Source organism: Pan paniscus, chromosome 8 (assembly GCF_029289425.2).
Source record: "Pan paniscus chromosome 8, NHGRI_mPanPan1-v2.0_pri, whole genome shotgun sequence".
NCBI classification, from domain to species: Eukaryota; Metazoa; Chordata; class Mammalia; order Primates; family Hominidae; genus Pan; species Pan paniscus.
Window position 1 is genome coordinate 125,575,157 of NC_073257.2, and position 15,981 is coordinate 125,591,137.

General features: G+C 42.5%; 1 protein-coding gene across 4 annotated transcripts in view; it reads left to right on the forward strand.

Moving 5' to 3' along the window:
* Positions 1-15,981, forward strand: part of CASP7 (caspase 7) — a 51,485-nt gene that overhangs the window by 17,275 nt on the left and 18,229 nt on the right. For all 4 annotated transcript variants that reach the window (XM_003825599.3, XM_003825602.5, XM_003825598.4 and 1 more), the window contains exon 2: positions 817-926. In XM_003825599.3, coding sequence (XP_003825647.1) covers positions 817-926 — 110 coding nt within the window. The remainder of the gene's footprint in view (positions 1-816; positions 927-15,981) is intronic.

The following is a 15,981-nucleotide window of genomic DNA, read 5'->3' on the forward strand; positions in this document are numbered from 1 at the left end:
CCATGATGAACTTATATTGTCTTATAGGAGCCAAACAGCAGAGTGCAAATAAACAAGCCACATACGAAGGCTATGCGGGAAATGAAGGCAGAGGGTGGGGGTGGAAAGGGCCAGGTAGTAAATATTTTTGGCTTTGTGGCCATCACTCAACTCTGCTCGTAGAGAGGAAACAGCCATAGGCAATACATAAATGAATGGACATGGCTGTTTTCTAGTACAACTCTATTTACTGAAACAAGTGTTGGGCCATAGTATGCTGATTCCCAGACTAGATCAGAAAGGGCCTTAAAATCCAAGGAGATGGCTTTAGATTTGTACTTCTAGTTAATGGGGATCTCTTGAAAATTCTCAAGCTGGAATGTAATTTGATGGAAATCTATTTTGTGTAGAACCGTGTAAAAGCATCTGACATAGAAAGAGAGCCTAATACCCCCGGTTGTCGCTGCTTTTGAATTGCGTATGAGCACTTTGTGACCTGCTAGGAATTTAGGGGGAAATTTTCATTGTTGTAAACCTTGACAGACCTTCCACTGTTTCTTGTATGCAGTGAACATACAACAAAATTGTGGTTACTGGATTAGAAGCTCCCTGAGGGCAAGGACTTTGTTTTCTTTGTTGCCATATATGTAGTCTCTGGGATGTAAGCATATTCACATATTTGAATGCATTAATGGGGCGGTAACCCTGAAGCTTAAATATGCAAAACTTCTCACCCCTAGGCGTAATGGAAAACTGTATCACCTAATGAGTGTCATTTAAAAATATCACAGTATCAGTGATGCCACTGACCTTGTGGCTTTTTTTGTCTCTTCCCAGATGGCAGATGATCAGGGCTGTATTGAAGAGCAGGGGGTTGAGGATTCAGCAAATGAAGATTCAGTGGATGCTAAGCCAGACCGGTCCTCGTTTGTACCGTCCCTCTTCAGGTAAGTTTGCTTAATCAGGGACCCTGGACCACGTCAGCCTGCCATGCCTCTGCCATCTCCACCCACCCATGGGGAGGGGGACATTCAGGGAAGGAGGTTCATGCTGAGCATGAGGTTTGCACAGGTTCTTGCTAGCTGTACGTAGCAACACTAGTGTCCTCACGTGCACCCTGTTGTCTGTGGGCCAAGCCCAGGAATGGACAAAAGCAACCACTGGGAGTCTCCTGCTCAGCGGCTGAGTGTCTGGTAGCAGTTCCTAGGTATCAGGGGCTGTTCTCATTAGAGGTGATTTGCAGGCACCTTCAGAACAGAGCCTGGGCTGCTGCTGCCAGGGGAACAAGTTTGACAACACAGAATCCAAGGGCTGAGGGACAGGAGGTTTTAGGGTGACTCACGCCCACCCTGTGTCTCCTGAGGCGTTGCACTGATGGAAGGGAGATTGCATCCTGTTCATTAGTTCCTACCTTTCCATTTCTTGAGCTCACTTTTAAAATTCTAAATTTTGCATTTAATAATATGATAGCTTCATTGATTAAACTCTTGTATGCCTGCTTGGTATTATTGCATTTAGTCTACATAATTGCACATTTAGTTTTATTGTGATCACCATTTGTCAGGTAGGGAAACTGAGGTGCTGTGAGGTTGAATAGCTTGCCTTTTTGCTGATAGTTAGTAAATGGTAAAGCTAAGATGAGAAACTAAACAATGCCAGCACCACTCACTTAAAGATTCTGCTGTGTGCTTCCCATTTAAAAGTCGGGCTAGCTTGGTGCAGTGGCTTACACCTGTAATCTCAGCACTGTGAGAGGCCAAGGAGGGAGGATCGCTTGAGCCCAGGAGTTTGGGACCAGACTGGACAACACAGTGAGAGCCCCGTCTCTACAAAAAAAGATAAGAAAATTAGCTGGGTGTGGTGGCGCGTGCTGGTAGTCTGGCTACTCGGGAAGCTGAGGCAGGAGGATCACTTGAGCCCAGGAGATCGAGGCTGCAGTGGGCCATGATTGCACCACTGCACTCCAGCCTGGGCAACAGAGTGAGACTCTGTCTCAAAAAAACAAGTTTTTTGTTTTTTTTTTTAAATAAAAAATAAAAGTAGGGCTGTAAGGACATGGAGGAACCCCAACCCTCCCTTAACCTTGATCATGGATGGACAGTGAGTGGAACTTCTTGAGAGACAGAAGGCAGCAGGAGTCAGACGCATCACACTTCTTTGGATTCCCTAAGCCAAGTCCTACTGGGAAAGATAGAGAGAGGGATAAAGGCCGAGGTTAGGGAGTGCTCCCAGGCAGTACTCAGGAGGGGAAGAGCTGGTGGGGATGGGCAGCCAGGCTCCCAACACCCCAGAGCAGACCTTGGGCCATATCATCCAACATAGGACTTGGAAAAGTGGGAGAACCCCAACACTGTGGACCCAGATTCTGTTGTTTGCCAGATAGAGTCAAGAATATCCAATGAAATGACCAGAAAATACAGTTCTGACTCCTGGAACTTTCCAAAACCATGAGAAATCGGTGCAGGCCAACTTACTCCCCAAGGAAAGCCCCTTAGAGCAATGGTCTTCAAATGCCTTTGCTTATATGTGCTCAAAATAATATAAAGCTGTGTGTATATTTTAAGGTAACATACACATTTTTGTCAAGATAGTTGCAAAAAATGTAATAATATTTCACTCTTCCGAACCCTTTTTGAGTATCTGACTTCAGCAAGTTGTCTACAAGTGAAAGAAACGGGAATCATTTAATAATCATTTTGTAAGTCAGTTTAAGAACAGACTAATACACAGGACTCCAGCTCAGCAAAGCCTTTTGATGTACTTCCCAGAAATTATTAAAATAAATGGTGTGTTGTAAATACTGACATTTCAAAGTCATTTCTTTAAATGTACCCAGTGGAATCTACATCCATAGTGATTTTATAACCACCTTTATCCATTAAAAGAATACATGAACAGCTCTCCTGTAACAGCTAGAACTTTTATATGTCTTTTTTCCCTTCAGACTTGGTTTTTTCATTCTCTTTTCCTCCACATTTTCTTCTGATGTAATGGATTTAGTTGCTTGAAAGTCTTATTGATCACACCACATCATATACCTATGTAACATATACACGTATGCATATGTGTATCCATATAAATTTTAAGACAGTTTTCTAGATATCATGAGTATTAAAAGAAAGTTCTCCTAGACTAAGTTACTGTTTCAGCTTTAATGAATTCACAATTGATCTGAAAAATAAATGTTAATATATCATTGATATTATTAAATTGTCATTCATCAAAATAATTATTAAATAGAAATTGCATTGAAGTTTCAACTTATAATGGAATGAAGGGGCTCTTAATAAGTTAGTTTCTAAAGAAATGGACAAATAATACTTATTGCTGGAATAAGAAAGAATTTGATATTACCTCTTTTTCCTATTTTTCATTTTTAGAGATAAGATGCACTGAGAAATCATGAATAAATACATGAGATGGTAGGAGTTTTGTTACAGTCATGTCACTTAATTCTTTGAATTCCTTCTGAGTTCTGGACCAAAAAATGACAACTTGATTAGGTCTTTCCTTAATTATGTTGGAAGAATTGGCAATTATCTAACTTACAAAAGGAATTATTATTCCGCCTTAAAGGTATTTAATTTTTTTAGTTTCTGGGAAGTACACCAAAAAACTTGTACCCAAACTTCTCAAACAGTTGTAAATTAAATTTGCTCTTCTTTTATTTAGAGGCAGTCTGTTTAACTCAAAATGTTCCAGAAAAGATAATTAAGCATTAATAAACATTTGTCAGTATCCTTTTTTTGATAAAATGCTTTTAAACCATATGCTTTTTAAAATGTATTTTTGTCAAGACATTGGAGCTGCTAATGCAGCTCATTCATGTATGAAAATTGTCTGCTCTATAATCTAATGGACAGAGCCAGTCCTGTCAAACCAGTTAGCCATACCACACTTGTTTGCTGTCAGTAAAGGTCTGATACCATTTTTGAGTTCAATGAATATGTTATTAGGCATCCTTGTGACAGTCATCTTGTTTCTGAATTCTAAATTTTTATTCTTGGATAGATGAATGGATGGATGGGTAGAAGGGAAGAAGGATGAAAGGAAGAAAGAAAGGGTACCAAGCCCAGCCCCATGTTTACCTCCTGGAATCAGTGTTTGTTTTGTTCTCACAGGACTGATATGGTTTGGCTCTGTGTCCCCACCTAAATCTCGTCTTGAATTGTAATCACCATAATCCCTATGTGTTGGGGGAGAGACCCGGTGGGAGGTGACTGGATCATGGAGGTGGTTCCCCCATGCTGTTCTGGTGATAGTGAGTTCTCATGAGATCTGATGGTTTTATGTGTTTGACGGTTCCTCCTACACACACTCTGTCTCTCCTGCTGCCATGTAAGACATGTCTGCTCCCCCTTCCACCATGCTTCCCCAGCCATGTGGAACTGTGAGTCAATTAAACCTCTTTTCTTTATAAATTACCCAATCTCAGGTAGCATCTTCATAGCAGTTTGAGAACAGACCAATACGTAGGACTCCAGCTCAATAATAAAAAATCTTTGGAAATAAGGGAACGAAAAAGGCAAAGACATTAAATAAGAACCATCATCACTTCCATTTCATTCTATTATATATATATAAAAACACATTTTTCAGTATATACAAGCATACTTTGTTTTACTGTGCTTTGCAGATACTGCTTTTCTTTTCTTTTTTTTTTTTTTTTTTTTGAGACAGAGTCTCACTCTGTTGCCCAGGCTGGAGTGCAGTGGTGTGATCTTGGCTCACTGCAGCCTCCGCCTCCCAGGTACAAGCGATTCTTCTGCCTCAGCCTCCCAAGTAGCCAGACTACAGGCGTATGCCACCACGCCTAGCTAATTTTTGTATGTATTTTAGTAAAGACAGGATTTTGCCATGTTTCCCAGGCTGGTCTTGAACTCCTGACCTTAAGTGATCCACCCCCCGCTTGGCCTCCCAAAGTGCTGGGATTACAGGCATGAGCCACCACACCTGGCCCAGATATTGCATTTTTAATAAATGGAAGGTTTGTGGCAACCCTGCAAACCTATTGGCTCCATTTTTCCAACAGCATATGCTCACTTTGTATCTCTATGTTACATTTTGGTAATTCTCACAACATTTTAAGTGTTTTAATTAGTGTTATATCTGTTACTATGATCTGTGATCAGTAATCTTTTTTGTTGTCGTTGTTCAAATCCAGGATAATCTCTGTAAATGTGATGAGTGATCTTTGATGTTACTATTGTAATTGCTTTGGGGTGCCACAAAGCACACCTGTATAAGACAGCAGACTTAAATGATAAATGTTAAGTGTGTTCTGACTGCTCCACCCACTGGCCATTCCTGTTTCTCTCCTTCTCCTTGGGCCTCCCTATTCCCTGAGGCAATATTGAAATTGGGCCAATTAATAACCCTACAATGGCCTCTAGGTGTCAATTGAAAGGAAGAGTGATATGTCTATCACTTTAAATCAAAAGCTAGAAGTGATTCAACTTAGTGAAGGCATGTTGAAGCCAAGACAGGCTGAAAGCTAGGCCTCCTGTGCCAAACAGCCAAGTTGTGAATGCAAAGGAAAAGTTCTTGAAGGAAATTAAAAGTGCTATTCCAGTGAACACACGGATAATAACATTATTGCTAATTATTGCTGACTTGGAGAAAGTTTGAGTGGTCTGGATAGAAGATCAAACCAGCCCCAACTTTTTCTTAAGCTAAAGCCCAAGCCAGAGCAAGGCCCTAACTCTGCAGTTCTTTGAAGGCTGAGAGAGGTGAGAAAGCTGCAAAAGAAAAGTTTGAAGCTAGCAATGGTTGATCCATGAGGTTTAAGGAAAGAAGCCTTCTCCATAAAATAGAAGTTCAACATGAAGCAGCAAGTGCTGATGTAGAAGCTACAGCAAATTATCCAGAAGATCTAGCTAAGATCATTGGTGACAGTGGCTACACTAAACAACAGATTCTCAATGTAGACAAAGCAGCCTTCTATAGGAAGAAGATGCCATCTAAGATTGTCCTAGCTAGAGAAGAGAAGTCAATGCCTGGCTTCAGTGCTTTATAAGGATGCTTGACTCTCTTGTTAGGCAGACTGGTGACTTTAAGCCAAAGCCAATGCTCATTGACCAGTCTGAAAATCCTTAAGAATTATGCTAAATCTATACTCTTTCTGTGCCCTATAAATGGAAGAACAAAGCCTGGATGACACCTGTTTATAGCATGGTTTACTGGATATTTTAAGCACACTGTTGAGACCTACTGCTCATTAAAATAAGATTCCTTTCATTGACATTGCACCTGGTCACCCAGGAGCTCTGGTGAAGATGCAGAAGGAGATTAATGTTTTTATGCCTGCTAAAACATCCATTCTGCAGCTCATAGATCAAGGAGTAATTTCAACTTCCAAGTCTTATTACTTAAGAAATAATGTCTTACTATTTGAGAAATATTATTTCAGAAATACATTTTATAAGGCTATAGTTGCCATAAATAATGTTGGGAATAACATTATAGCTATAGTGTTACCGCTGATGGATCTGGGCAGTTAATTGAAAACCTTCTGGAAAGGATGCACCATTCTAGATGCCAGTAAGAACATTTGCGATTTATGGGAGGATGTCGGAACATTAATAGGAGTTTGGAAGAAGTTGATTCCAACCCTCATGGATGACTTTGATGGGTTCAAGACTTCCTTCAATGGAGGAAGTAACTGCAGATGTGCCAATCGTGGTGGAAATAGCAAGAGAACTAGAATTAGAAGTAGACCTGAAGATGTGGCTGAATTGCTGCAATCTTATGATAAAACTTGAACAGATAAGGAGTTTCTTCTTATGAATAAGCCAAGTAAGTGGTTTCTTGAGATGGAATCTACTGCTGGTGAATGTGCTGATACATTTTTGAAATATACATTTAGAATATTACATAAACTTAGTTGGTAAAGCAGCCACAGAGTTTGAGAGGATTGACATGAATTTTGTATGTGTTTTAACTTTTTTTGTTTGTTTTCTTTTAAACTTTTTCCTTTTTTTTTTTTTAACAAACACTTTTGTTGAGGGCTGACTTTCAATAGATCGCAGTGAGGGAGCTGCTCTGCTACATACGAAACCCCAACCCAGAAGCAGGTCATCTTTGAATGGTTTAGTGCCAGGTTCGCCAGGAACATGCATTGCGTGACAGGCGAGGGGACAATCACCTTTCTGTTGACTTGAATTTTGAATGAAGTTGTACTGTGAATAAAATGCTATCAAACAGAATGGTATGCTACAGAGAAATTGTTCATAAAAGGAAGAATCATTTGATGCAGCGAACTTCATTGCTGTCTTATTTTAAGAAATTGTCACAGCCGCCCTAATTTTCGGCAACCACCACCAGATTAATCAGCAGGCATCAGTGGTGAGGCCAGACCCTCCACCAGCCCAACAATTACAACCCACTGAAGGCTCAAATGATTGTTAGCATTTTTTAGCAATAAAGTATGTTTTAATTAAGATATGTATTTTTTGGACATAATGCTGTTGCATATACTCAGACTGGAGTATAGTGTGAACATAACTTTTCTACCCACTGGGAAACCAAAAAAGTCAGGCGACTCCATTTATTGCAATATTTGCTTTCCTGTGGTGGTCTGAAACTGAGCCGACGGTATATCTGAGTTGTGCCTATATTTGAATTTGGAACAGCCCAGTGTGGTCCCACGTACCCCCATTACTAGTGACATACTTCCCCTTTATCAGACTCATGTATAAGTAAGAAGCCCACCACAGTGCCTGATTCAAGGAGACTCACTGATACATCTTGTTTGTCTCTTTGTGGATGACCTGGAGGTTTCATCACCCTGTAAGTGAGGTTCAGGGTGGGTGAGAAAGTCTGCCCTTCTTTTACACAGTGGGAGATGGGAGAATGGGCAAGGGAAAAGTGGTATCTCTGACAGACCAGTTTTAGAAAAAAATACAAGTGGCAGTTGAGGACCTGGCCACTTATTCTTCCCTTAAGACTGTGCACCCCTGGGAAAGTTTTTGAGTACCTTGCTGGAAGACTTCTGCCTAAAAGACCTTTTATTTTGCAAAAATAGATGTGGTCTGTGGTATGTCCCCCCCCACCCCTCAGCTTTAAGTTCTTTGGAAAGATAAATAAGCCTGGAGGGTCTACATTCTGGTCCACTCTACCTTTTTCATAGCATGACTGATGTTGACGTCATTAAAATAAACAGTAAGTATCCCGAGGTCCTCTCTGCAGTTTCAGGAGCACCATGTGACCCAATGACAGATGTGGGGTGCGATGCATGGGAGTGCCACTGGCTCCTCTGGATGTTCGTTGTAGCTGAAGGTGCTCCGCCCCCCCCCACACACACACACACCCCTACAACCTTCCCTCCCATCCCATCCCACCCTATTCCAGCTCCCTTCTCTAAGGAGCTCAGAATCACTGTTAGGCAGTGGAGGAGGCAGTAGCATCTCTGACCTGACTCTAATCAAGGACCAGACTGCTCACCTGCCCTCCCCTGGAGACATGAAGGATCCTGGGTTGCAGAAAGAAATATCCCCTTCCCCAAAAAGCCAGGGTGGGACTCAGGTTTCAAATACTAACAGTTTCAAGCCCCTAGACTTGTCTTGGCCTTTTTTTGCCTCACAGCCACTAGATGGCAGGACAGCATCATTTTATTTCCAGTCCATAGGCACTAGAAATCCAGCCTGTTCTTTAAAAAAATATTTAGTGATTTTGTAATTTTCTGATTATTGAAGAACATTTGGAAAACACAGAAAAGCACAAAAAAAATCCAAATATCTTAAAATTAGTAAAGCATTCAGGTTTTTAGTTATTTAGAGGAAATCATTGTGGGGCCAGTCCATATTCATTATGAACCACAGTTTATAGAACAGGGTCTAGGGTCCTCCTTGCACTTGAACAGGGTTCTGTCTTGATGTAAATATAACCCTATAGTCCTTGCCCTGGATATAAAGTCAAAGTTTTAACCAAATGCCTAGGCACAGCTACAGAAAATAATAACTAATTGCTGAATTGTAGGACATAGCCTTGGAGCTGTGGGAGGTTGAGGAGGGAAGGATAAGGAAGGACTGGAGGAGGAGCTGAAACTTGAGTTGTCAGGAAAAGCAGGGGGGGTATCAGGGGACCGGTGGAACCTCAGGGCCAGGGTGGAGATGATGGTCAGGCAAGGCCACCGATGTGGCTTCTGCCTAGGAAAGTGGGCAAAATCTGCTGGACAGGGTGAGTTAGGTCTTAATAGCATAGGCCACAAGGAGCCATTGTAGGTCCAAGACCGAGCCCTGGCCAGCAGCCTAGAAGATGTTCTGTCCTAGGAACCTGAGAAATCAGAGGCTCCCTTCTGAGCTCTGCTCAAGGTCAGAATTCAAGAAAAGGAAAAAAAGGGGAAAACAGGTTTCCCACAGTCTCAGATTACCCCTGGGCCTCCGTGGAGTCTCGTGTGTCTCTGCTGAGGAGTTTGTTCACCCTTCTGGTTTCCCAGTGGAAGAGAGCAGGAGAAAATATCTATTCTCAACATTTGCTAAACTCCCTATTTTCCAGGCACTGGCTCAGATCACACGGGTTTTACCCTTGGCATCATCTGTTTTCCAGCCTTTGCCCCCTGGAGGGTGGTTAATAAATGCCACTTGGTTATAATTCTCTCTCCTGGAGGCATCTTGGGCTTCTTCACCAGTGAGTGAAGATATGTAAACACATCCCTATAAAAAAATGTGTTATTTGTATAATTATAAGGAAGATTCAAGTGGCATGCTTTTTCATTTGGAGAGGGGTTAAAAAACTGTTTTAGAAGATGCAATGCTTTGGAATTAGAGAGAAGAACAAAGAAGGCAGACCTTAATTCATTCCAAAGAATACGTTCCAAGTTAAGCAAAAATTGTGCCATGATGCCCATTGATTGAAAGGGGCCAGATCTGGGCCCACTAAAGAAAATATGAACATTGAAATTTATGCAGGGCATTTACTTTTCAATAAAGGAAGGATTCAAATTCAGCTTCCAGAAAATTGGATGCCTGTCTCCCAAATTTGTACATAGAGAATGATAAAGATTTAATGCTGTATTTGAAGCAGTGATGACACTATGTAAAATAATAGAAGTAGCAAAGTTGAGTCAGACAACCGGGGTTCAGATGCTGGCACTTCCTCCCACTTACTATTTGAGGGACTATAGCAAGTCACATGACCTTCCTGTGCCTCAGCTTCCTTATCTGCATAATAGAGATATTGATCTCTGCCCACGGGATTGTTATGAGAATCAGAGTAACCGTCAGCTTCCTGAATTACCTGAATGTGCCTGCTGAGGAAGAAATCATAGAATCATGATTTTAACACTGGGAGAACTTACCTAATTCCCTTCATTATGATCAAGGAAAGGAAGACCAGAGAGGTGATACGTAGCCACCCAACAGGACCAGGACCGAGACACAGGCCTAACTTGGCCAGTGCTTCCCCCCAGCGTCAGGTGGCACCCACGACTTTGGTGGCATCAGGTTGCTCATCCACATTAATCCACCCACAGAGTGCTTTTTTCCTTCCACCCAAGTGGGTCAGCAAATTTTCTTCATGTACACGGCTTCTTCTCTGCTTCACTTTGGCAGAGGGATGGTATAGGGACAGCTGTCCCAGCAGGGCGAGCAGTGGGCTTTCCAGTGGCGGAGGGATGGCATAGGGACAGCTGTCCCAGCAGGGCGAGCAGTGGGCTTTCCAGTGGCGGAGGGATGGCATAGGGACAGCTGTCCCAGCAGGGCGAGCAGTGGGCTTTCCAGTGGCGGACGGATGGCATAGGGACAGCTGTCCCAGCAGGGCGAGCAGTGGGCTTTCCAGTGAAGAGGGCCAAGTGCACGTTTCAGGAGCAGCAAGCACAGGACACCAAAACGTGGGCAGAGGTCTGGAAACTGCAAAGCTGTAGCTTCTGCATGTGTGGGATACCTCCAGTTCTTTTCAGTTATTGCTCTTCTAGAGGGGAAAAATTAAAGTGAAAAGGTAAGGTAAATCATCAGCTTTTCACAGTAATAGAAACCTAGAACACTATTAGCAGAGAAAAATTAAGCCTAGTAATAGAAAAGTACTATGAAAACATAACCAGTTGCTTCTCACATGAACATGTGATCACAGACAGGAAATGTGAGCGTGGCATTGCATGTTTAACCCCTGAGCTGCTGGTTTTCTTTCTCTCAAGGATCTGTGATGATGAGAATTTTGTTTGTTTTGTTTTGAGACGGAATCTCACTCTGTTGCCCAGGCTGGAGTGCAGTGGTGTGATCTCGCCTCCCTGCAACCTCCACCTCCCAGGTTCAAGCAATTCTCGTGCCTCAGCCTCCCGAGTAGCTGGGATTATAGGCACGTGCCACCACTCCTGGCTAATTTTTTTGTATTTTTAGTAGAGACAGGGTTTCACCATGTTGGCTAGACTGGTCTCAAACTCCTGACATCAGGTAATCTGCTTGCCTCAGCCTCCCAAAGTGCTGGGATTATGGGCATGAGCCACCCTGCCCGCCAATGGTCAGTTTTAAGGGGAAAAAATAGGTGGAGTGATTAAGGACTGAAGTATGTTAGCTGTTCTAATGCTGGACCCTGCAGCCATAATACAGACCTGTTGTATCCTCCATTCAGTCTATTAGGCTATTTAAAGACAATTCAGCCTTTTAATACCCCCTGGATGATTTGTTTTAAAGTCATTTGTCAATTTTTATTGTCAGGGACCCTACTGGTTTTGTTTTTTTGTTTTTGTTTTTTTTTAGGGGAAAAAACCTCCATGTGGAGGTTGGTATGTTTTGGGGAGGGGGATCTATTCTTCTCCTTAGCCTCTTTTAAACTGAGTTTGCTTCCCCATGTTTATATTTTTGCAACTGACTTTCAGAGAAAAAATGTATAGAGTGAATTTTCTCTCCTGTTCACAGACCTGAGGATGGCAGGTGATCGAGAGGCTTGTGCAGGGTAGCAGGTGTCATAACCTCATTGTATCAGCTTCACACCCTTTCTAGACTGTGGTCCTGAACCAAGAAATTGAGAGAAGTGTTGCTGAGCCGTTCACTTTATAAGTGTTGGGTTTTTATGTGTTCGCATTTTCCTTGTTGCATTTGGAGGGTTGAGATGGGGAAATACAGCAACTCCTGGATCGTTCACTTTATGCAAGATCATTGAAAAATGTTTGTATGCCTCATTTAAAAATGAAGGGCTTTGGTATGCTTCCATGGTCTCCTATTATTTTTATTCACTTGAGTACCTTTAAAGGAAAAACATAACCTAATGAACTTGAACTCTTTAATTCACCACACACTCACTTCCTGTTTTTGTTGATTAACTTACATATAGTTTGACATGTTTTGCCGTCATGTGAGTGCTGTTTGCAGCCTGTTGTAGATTTGGCACTTCGGTGGGTTGACCATGTGTGATGCTCATCAACTTTAACTGTATGATGGTTTGTTCTGTTGATACTCTGTCTCTTGCTTAGCTACTCCCCTGTCGTTTCCAATTTTTCACTCTTAAAGTTTGTGCTCCTGGCTGCATGTTTATGGAAATTTTGTTTTCTTTTTTCCTTTGGACCCCACGCTCGCAGACAGTTGCCTTTTTTCACAGGAGCCATCCCAGGGTTGGGGGATGCTACAATGGGGAGCCGGGGCATTTCTGCCGGTCAGCAGAGAAGGGAGAGGCCAGTGTGACCTTCCCAGCCCGAGTTTGAATGGTCCTGTGGAAAACTCCAGCGTGCAGTTCACTGCTGATTCAGTCACAGGCCTTCAGGGCCAGGCGGCCTGTGCCAGTCTTCTATCCCCTGCTGAGCTCCGAGCATGTTGAGTTTTTATTATTACAGAGAAGAAGGAAACTCACTTCCTGTCGTCGCAGAGCACAGCCTAGTTCTGATGCAGAGGGGACTGTTTTCAGATGGAGACACTAGGTACTACTACCTGCACTCTTTCTTTTCTTCTCTGTCTTGCTCTGTGCCTTAATATGTTAGGACTGTGGGGATGCCCTCTGTTGAGATGTTGAGACCATGAATGAATCATCCCAAAAATATTTAGACAAAGTGGCTACGAAAACCAGAGCTCTAGTTCCGAATGAAACAGCTCTGGGGAAATGTGAGCCTGGTGGTGTGTTTGCTTTCATGCTGATGAATGTCTGCAGGCAGATAGAGCTACTGGGAATCCTATTCATGGTGATGCTTTAGAAAATTAATCGCAGTGGGCTTCTTGCATGCTTATATTCCTTTCCAAATATAGAAAGGCATAATTCACATTTTGAGTAGCCCAGGGGATCCATAAGAGGATAAAACCTGTATTTATCCACTCCAGTGATGGGGAAAATTACACTTGCACCCGGAGTGGATTGTAAAAATCCATTGTACTCTTTCTAAGGTTTTTCACTTCTTTGTAAAGTAGGCAGAATATTTTTATCCTATAATGTTTTCTGATACAAGTTGCTGTAGGCTCTTCAAGGAGGTCTTTTTATCTAAATAATCATGAGAGCTTGGTTATAATTTTTTGACTCTTGACTGTTGTAGTGAAAATGACTGAGTTGACCTCACACTGTGAAATTAGAAGTTGCAGGAAATGGCTCTCTACCTAAGAAGTTAGGACACTCTGGTTCCTTCCTGATAGTTGATGCTGGCATTATTTGTGTTCCTAGCAGAGATTTATGCTTATCTGAACACATCTGGAAATGAAGATAGTGGTACTTGCCCATATTGGCGAAGAAGCTCAGCATGAAGAAAGAGTTGGGATGGTTAGGAAGCACTGGGTTCAACCTGCTGTGTTAACTTTCCTTTGCATTTTAGTGTACACTTAAGTGCACTTAATAAGTCATTCTACCAAGATATTGTAGTGTGTTGTGATCTTGCTTGTCTGGCTCTAAGCATAGTGATTTAGTAGCCAGGTTTCTTTTTTTAATCTGCAGTGAATTGTGGAACACAGAAGCTTTTAAGCGGATTTGGAACTTTCAATTCACTGCTCTGGTTTATCTTGGACTTTGCACTTAATGGCAGGTTCCAAAACAAGAATCCTATGTTTCTTCGCAAAGTAATCTTAGTAAAAGTCTTCCGAATATAAACAGGGCCAAAGTAAAGGTAGTTGCATCAGCAGTTAGCAAAGAGAGGAAAAAGAGGAGGATGGATAGAATGGGAAGTGACAAACTCTGGAGGAAAAACTACCCTGGCCAGTTTTATTTGCCTTGTCTTTCTTTGCCTCTTATCTGTACTTTGCAGAATCAGTGGGATAATGATTGTTAATTCAATTTGTAAAGCATAAGCCTATAAAAATATTCATACTTCTTCATGGTGACTTAAAAAATATCTGAAGTGGTTCCTCCACCGTTTGTGTCATTCATCAGCTTCGGAAGAAAGACTCATACCCGTTGATCTGGACTTGAAAGAATCTCAGTGGCCTTTTCCTCCTGCCCCTCCTCTTGGCGGGGTACAGCAGTTCTCACATGCTTCAGCATCTTCTGCAGTGAGGTCCTAGGAACCTGGAGAAACAACAGCAGCCACTTTTAGAAAATCATGTCTTTGGGGATGATTGCCAGCTGAAGAAGTTTCTAATCTGGACCTTTGAAAGCATTTTATTTTCCTTCTTATTCCCTCCCTAGCTCCCACCCCTGGGAGAACCTGCTGGACTGAGCTATGGACTGTTGCCTTCTTTGTGCCATTGGCTAATTAATTAGCACAATCTCCTGGGAGCCCTTGAGGCCCTTTCTTCTGTCTAATAGCAGTTGTTTATCTGATATCTGCTCGACTCCAGCAGCTGATTTCCAAGCAGACAGTAACTCTTTTCTTCGCTGCTGGGACTGGGATCACAAAGCATGCCTCCTCTGACTGTGCTGAGAGTGAATTACTGCTCACACCTAGGCTGCCCTGGGGACTCTACACAGTTTGTTACAAAGGAAGGAGACTCTAAGGATGACACTGCCTGCTGGGGCATTTCCTGGAAGGATTTTGGTGGTGGCATTAAAGGAATTTCAGTTTAATGTTCAGCTCAGCTGTCATTGCTGGGAGACCTTGCAGGTTCCAAGGAGAGTTGTAAATTGCCCCCATGGCCCTAAACATACCCTCACTGCTGCAGAGGGGCACCTTCCAGAGGCCGTGCTTCCTGAGGTATGTCAGGGTCCATCTTCTGGCCAAGAGCCAAGGAGCCAAAAGGCTGTGCACAGCTGGAGAGGTGTTTGATACCGCAGAGCGAGCTGGTGTTCTCCGCCCCACACAGGAGTGTGAATCGGCACCACGCAGGAATGTGGGGCCAACATCTTCCATCAACTTCTCCGCTTCCACGGGCTGGGGAAGTAGGCGAGGGGCTTGAAACAAGATCAGAGACAGCAATGAAAGGTCAGAGCCAAGAGGACCTATGCAGTGGACAGACAGGCTTGTCATCGTGACCCTCAAGCTTCAGAGGGTCCGAGATGCCCAGACCCTCTGCTGCTGCCATTGATCTGCATGTTGCTTTTGTTCTGTGCTTAATGCTACTTATTGGAGATCGTCCCAGGAGAACGCCCACACCTGACCTGAGACTCATTCTGTAGGTCTAGAGCAAAGCATAGGAATCCGAATTTTAACAAAGTTGAGAAACTCTGGAATAGGAGACTTGGTGTTACACCTTGGAATGAATCCAGGCTCTATTCCTCTCTAGCTTTGTAATTTTGGGCAAGCTGATTTCATCCCTCTCTGTGAAATGGAGTTAATACCTCATAGAACTCTTGAAGATTAAATGAGATAATATATGTAAAGTGGTAAATGATCAAAAAATGATGTTTATTACAACTATTTATTATTGTTGTTATTGCTGACACAGGAGTAAGAAGTTTAAAAGGCTAGGCAGAGGGATAAAGTCACAGTGAAAAATAGAAAAACGGGATGTCTAGGGAGCCCCCTCAATTAGCACAAAAAAGTATGAATCCAGTGATCTTCAAAATAAGCCAGATCTTGAAATCCATTTGTAGCAAGCAAGAGACTTTTAACTGTTAAATGGCAATTATTAGTTTAGTGTTTTAAATAACTTATTTGCATATAATAAAAAGTTACACAGAGTTCTTCCACTCTTGCCTACTGTCTGCTCCCAGCTCCCTGTA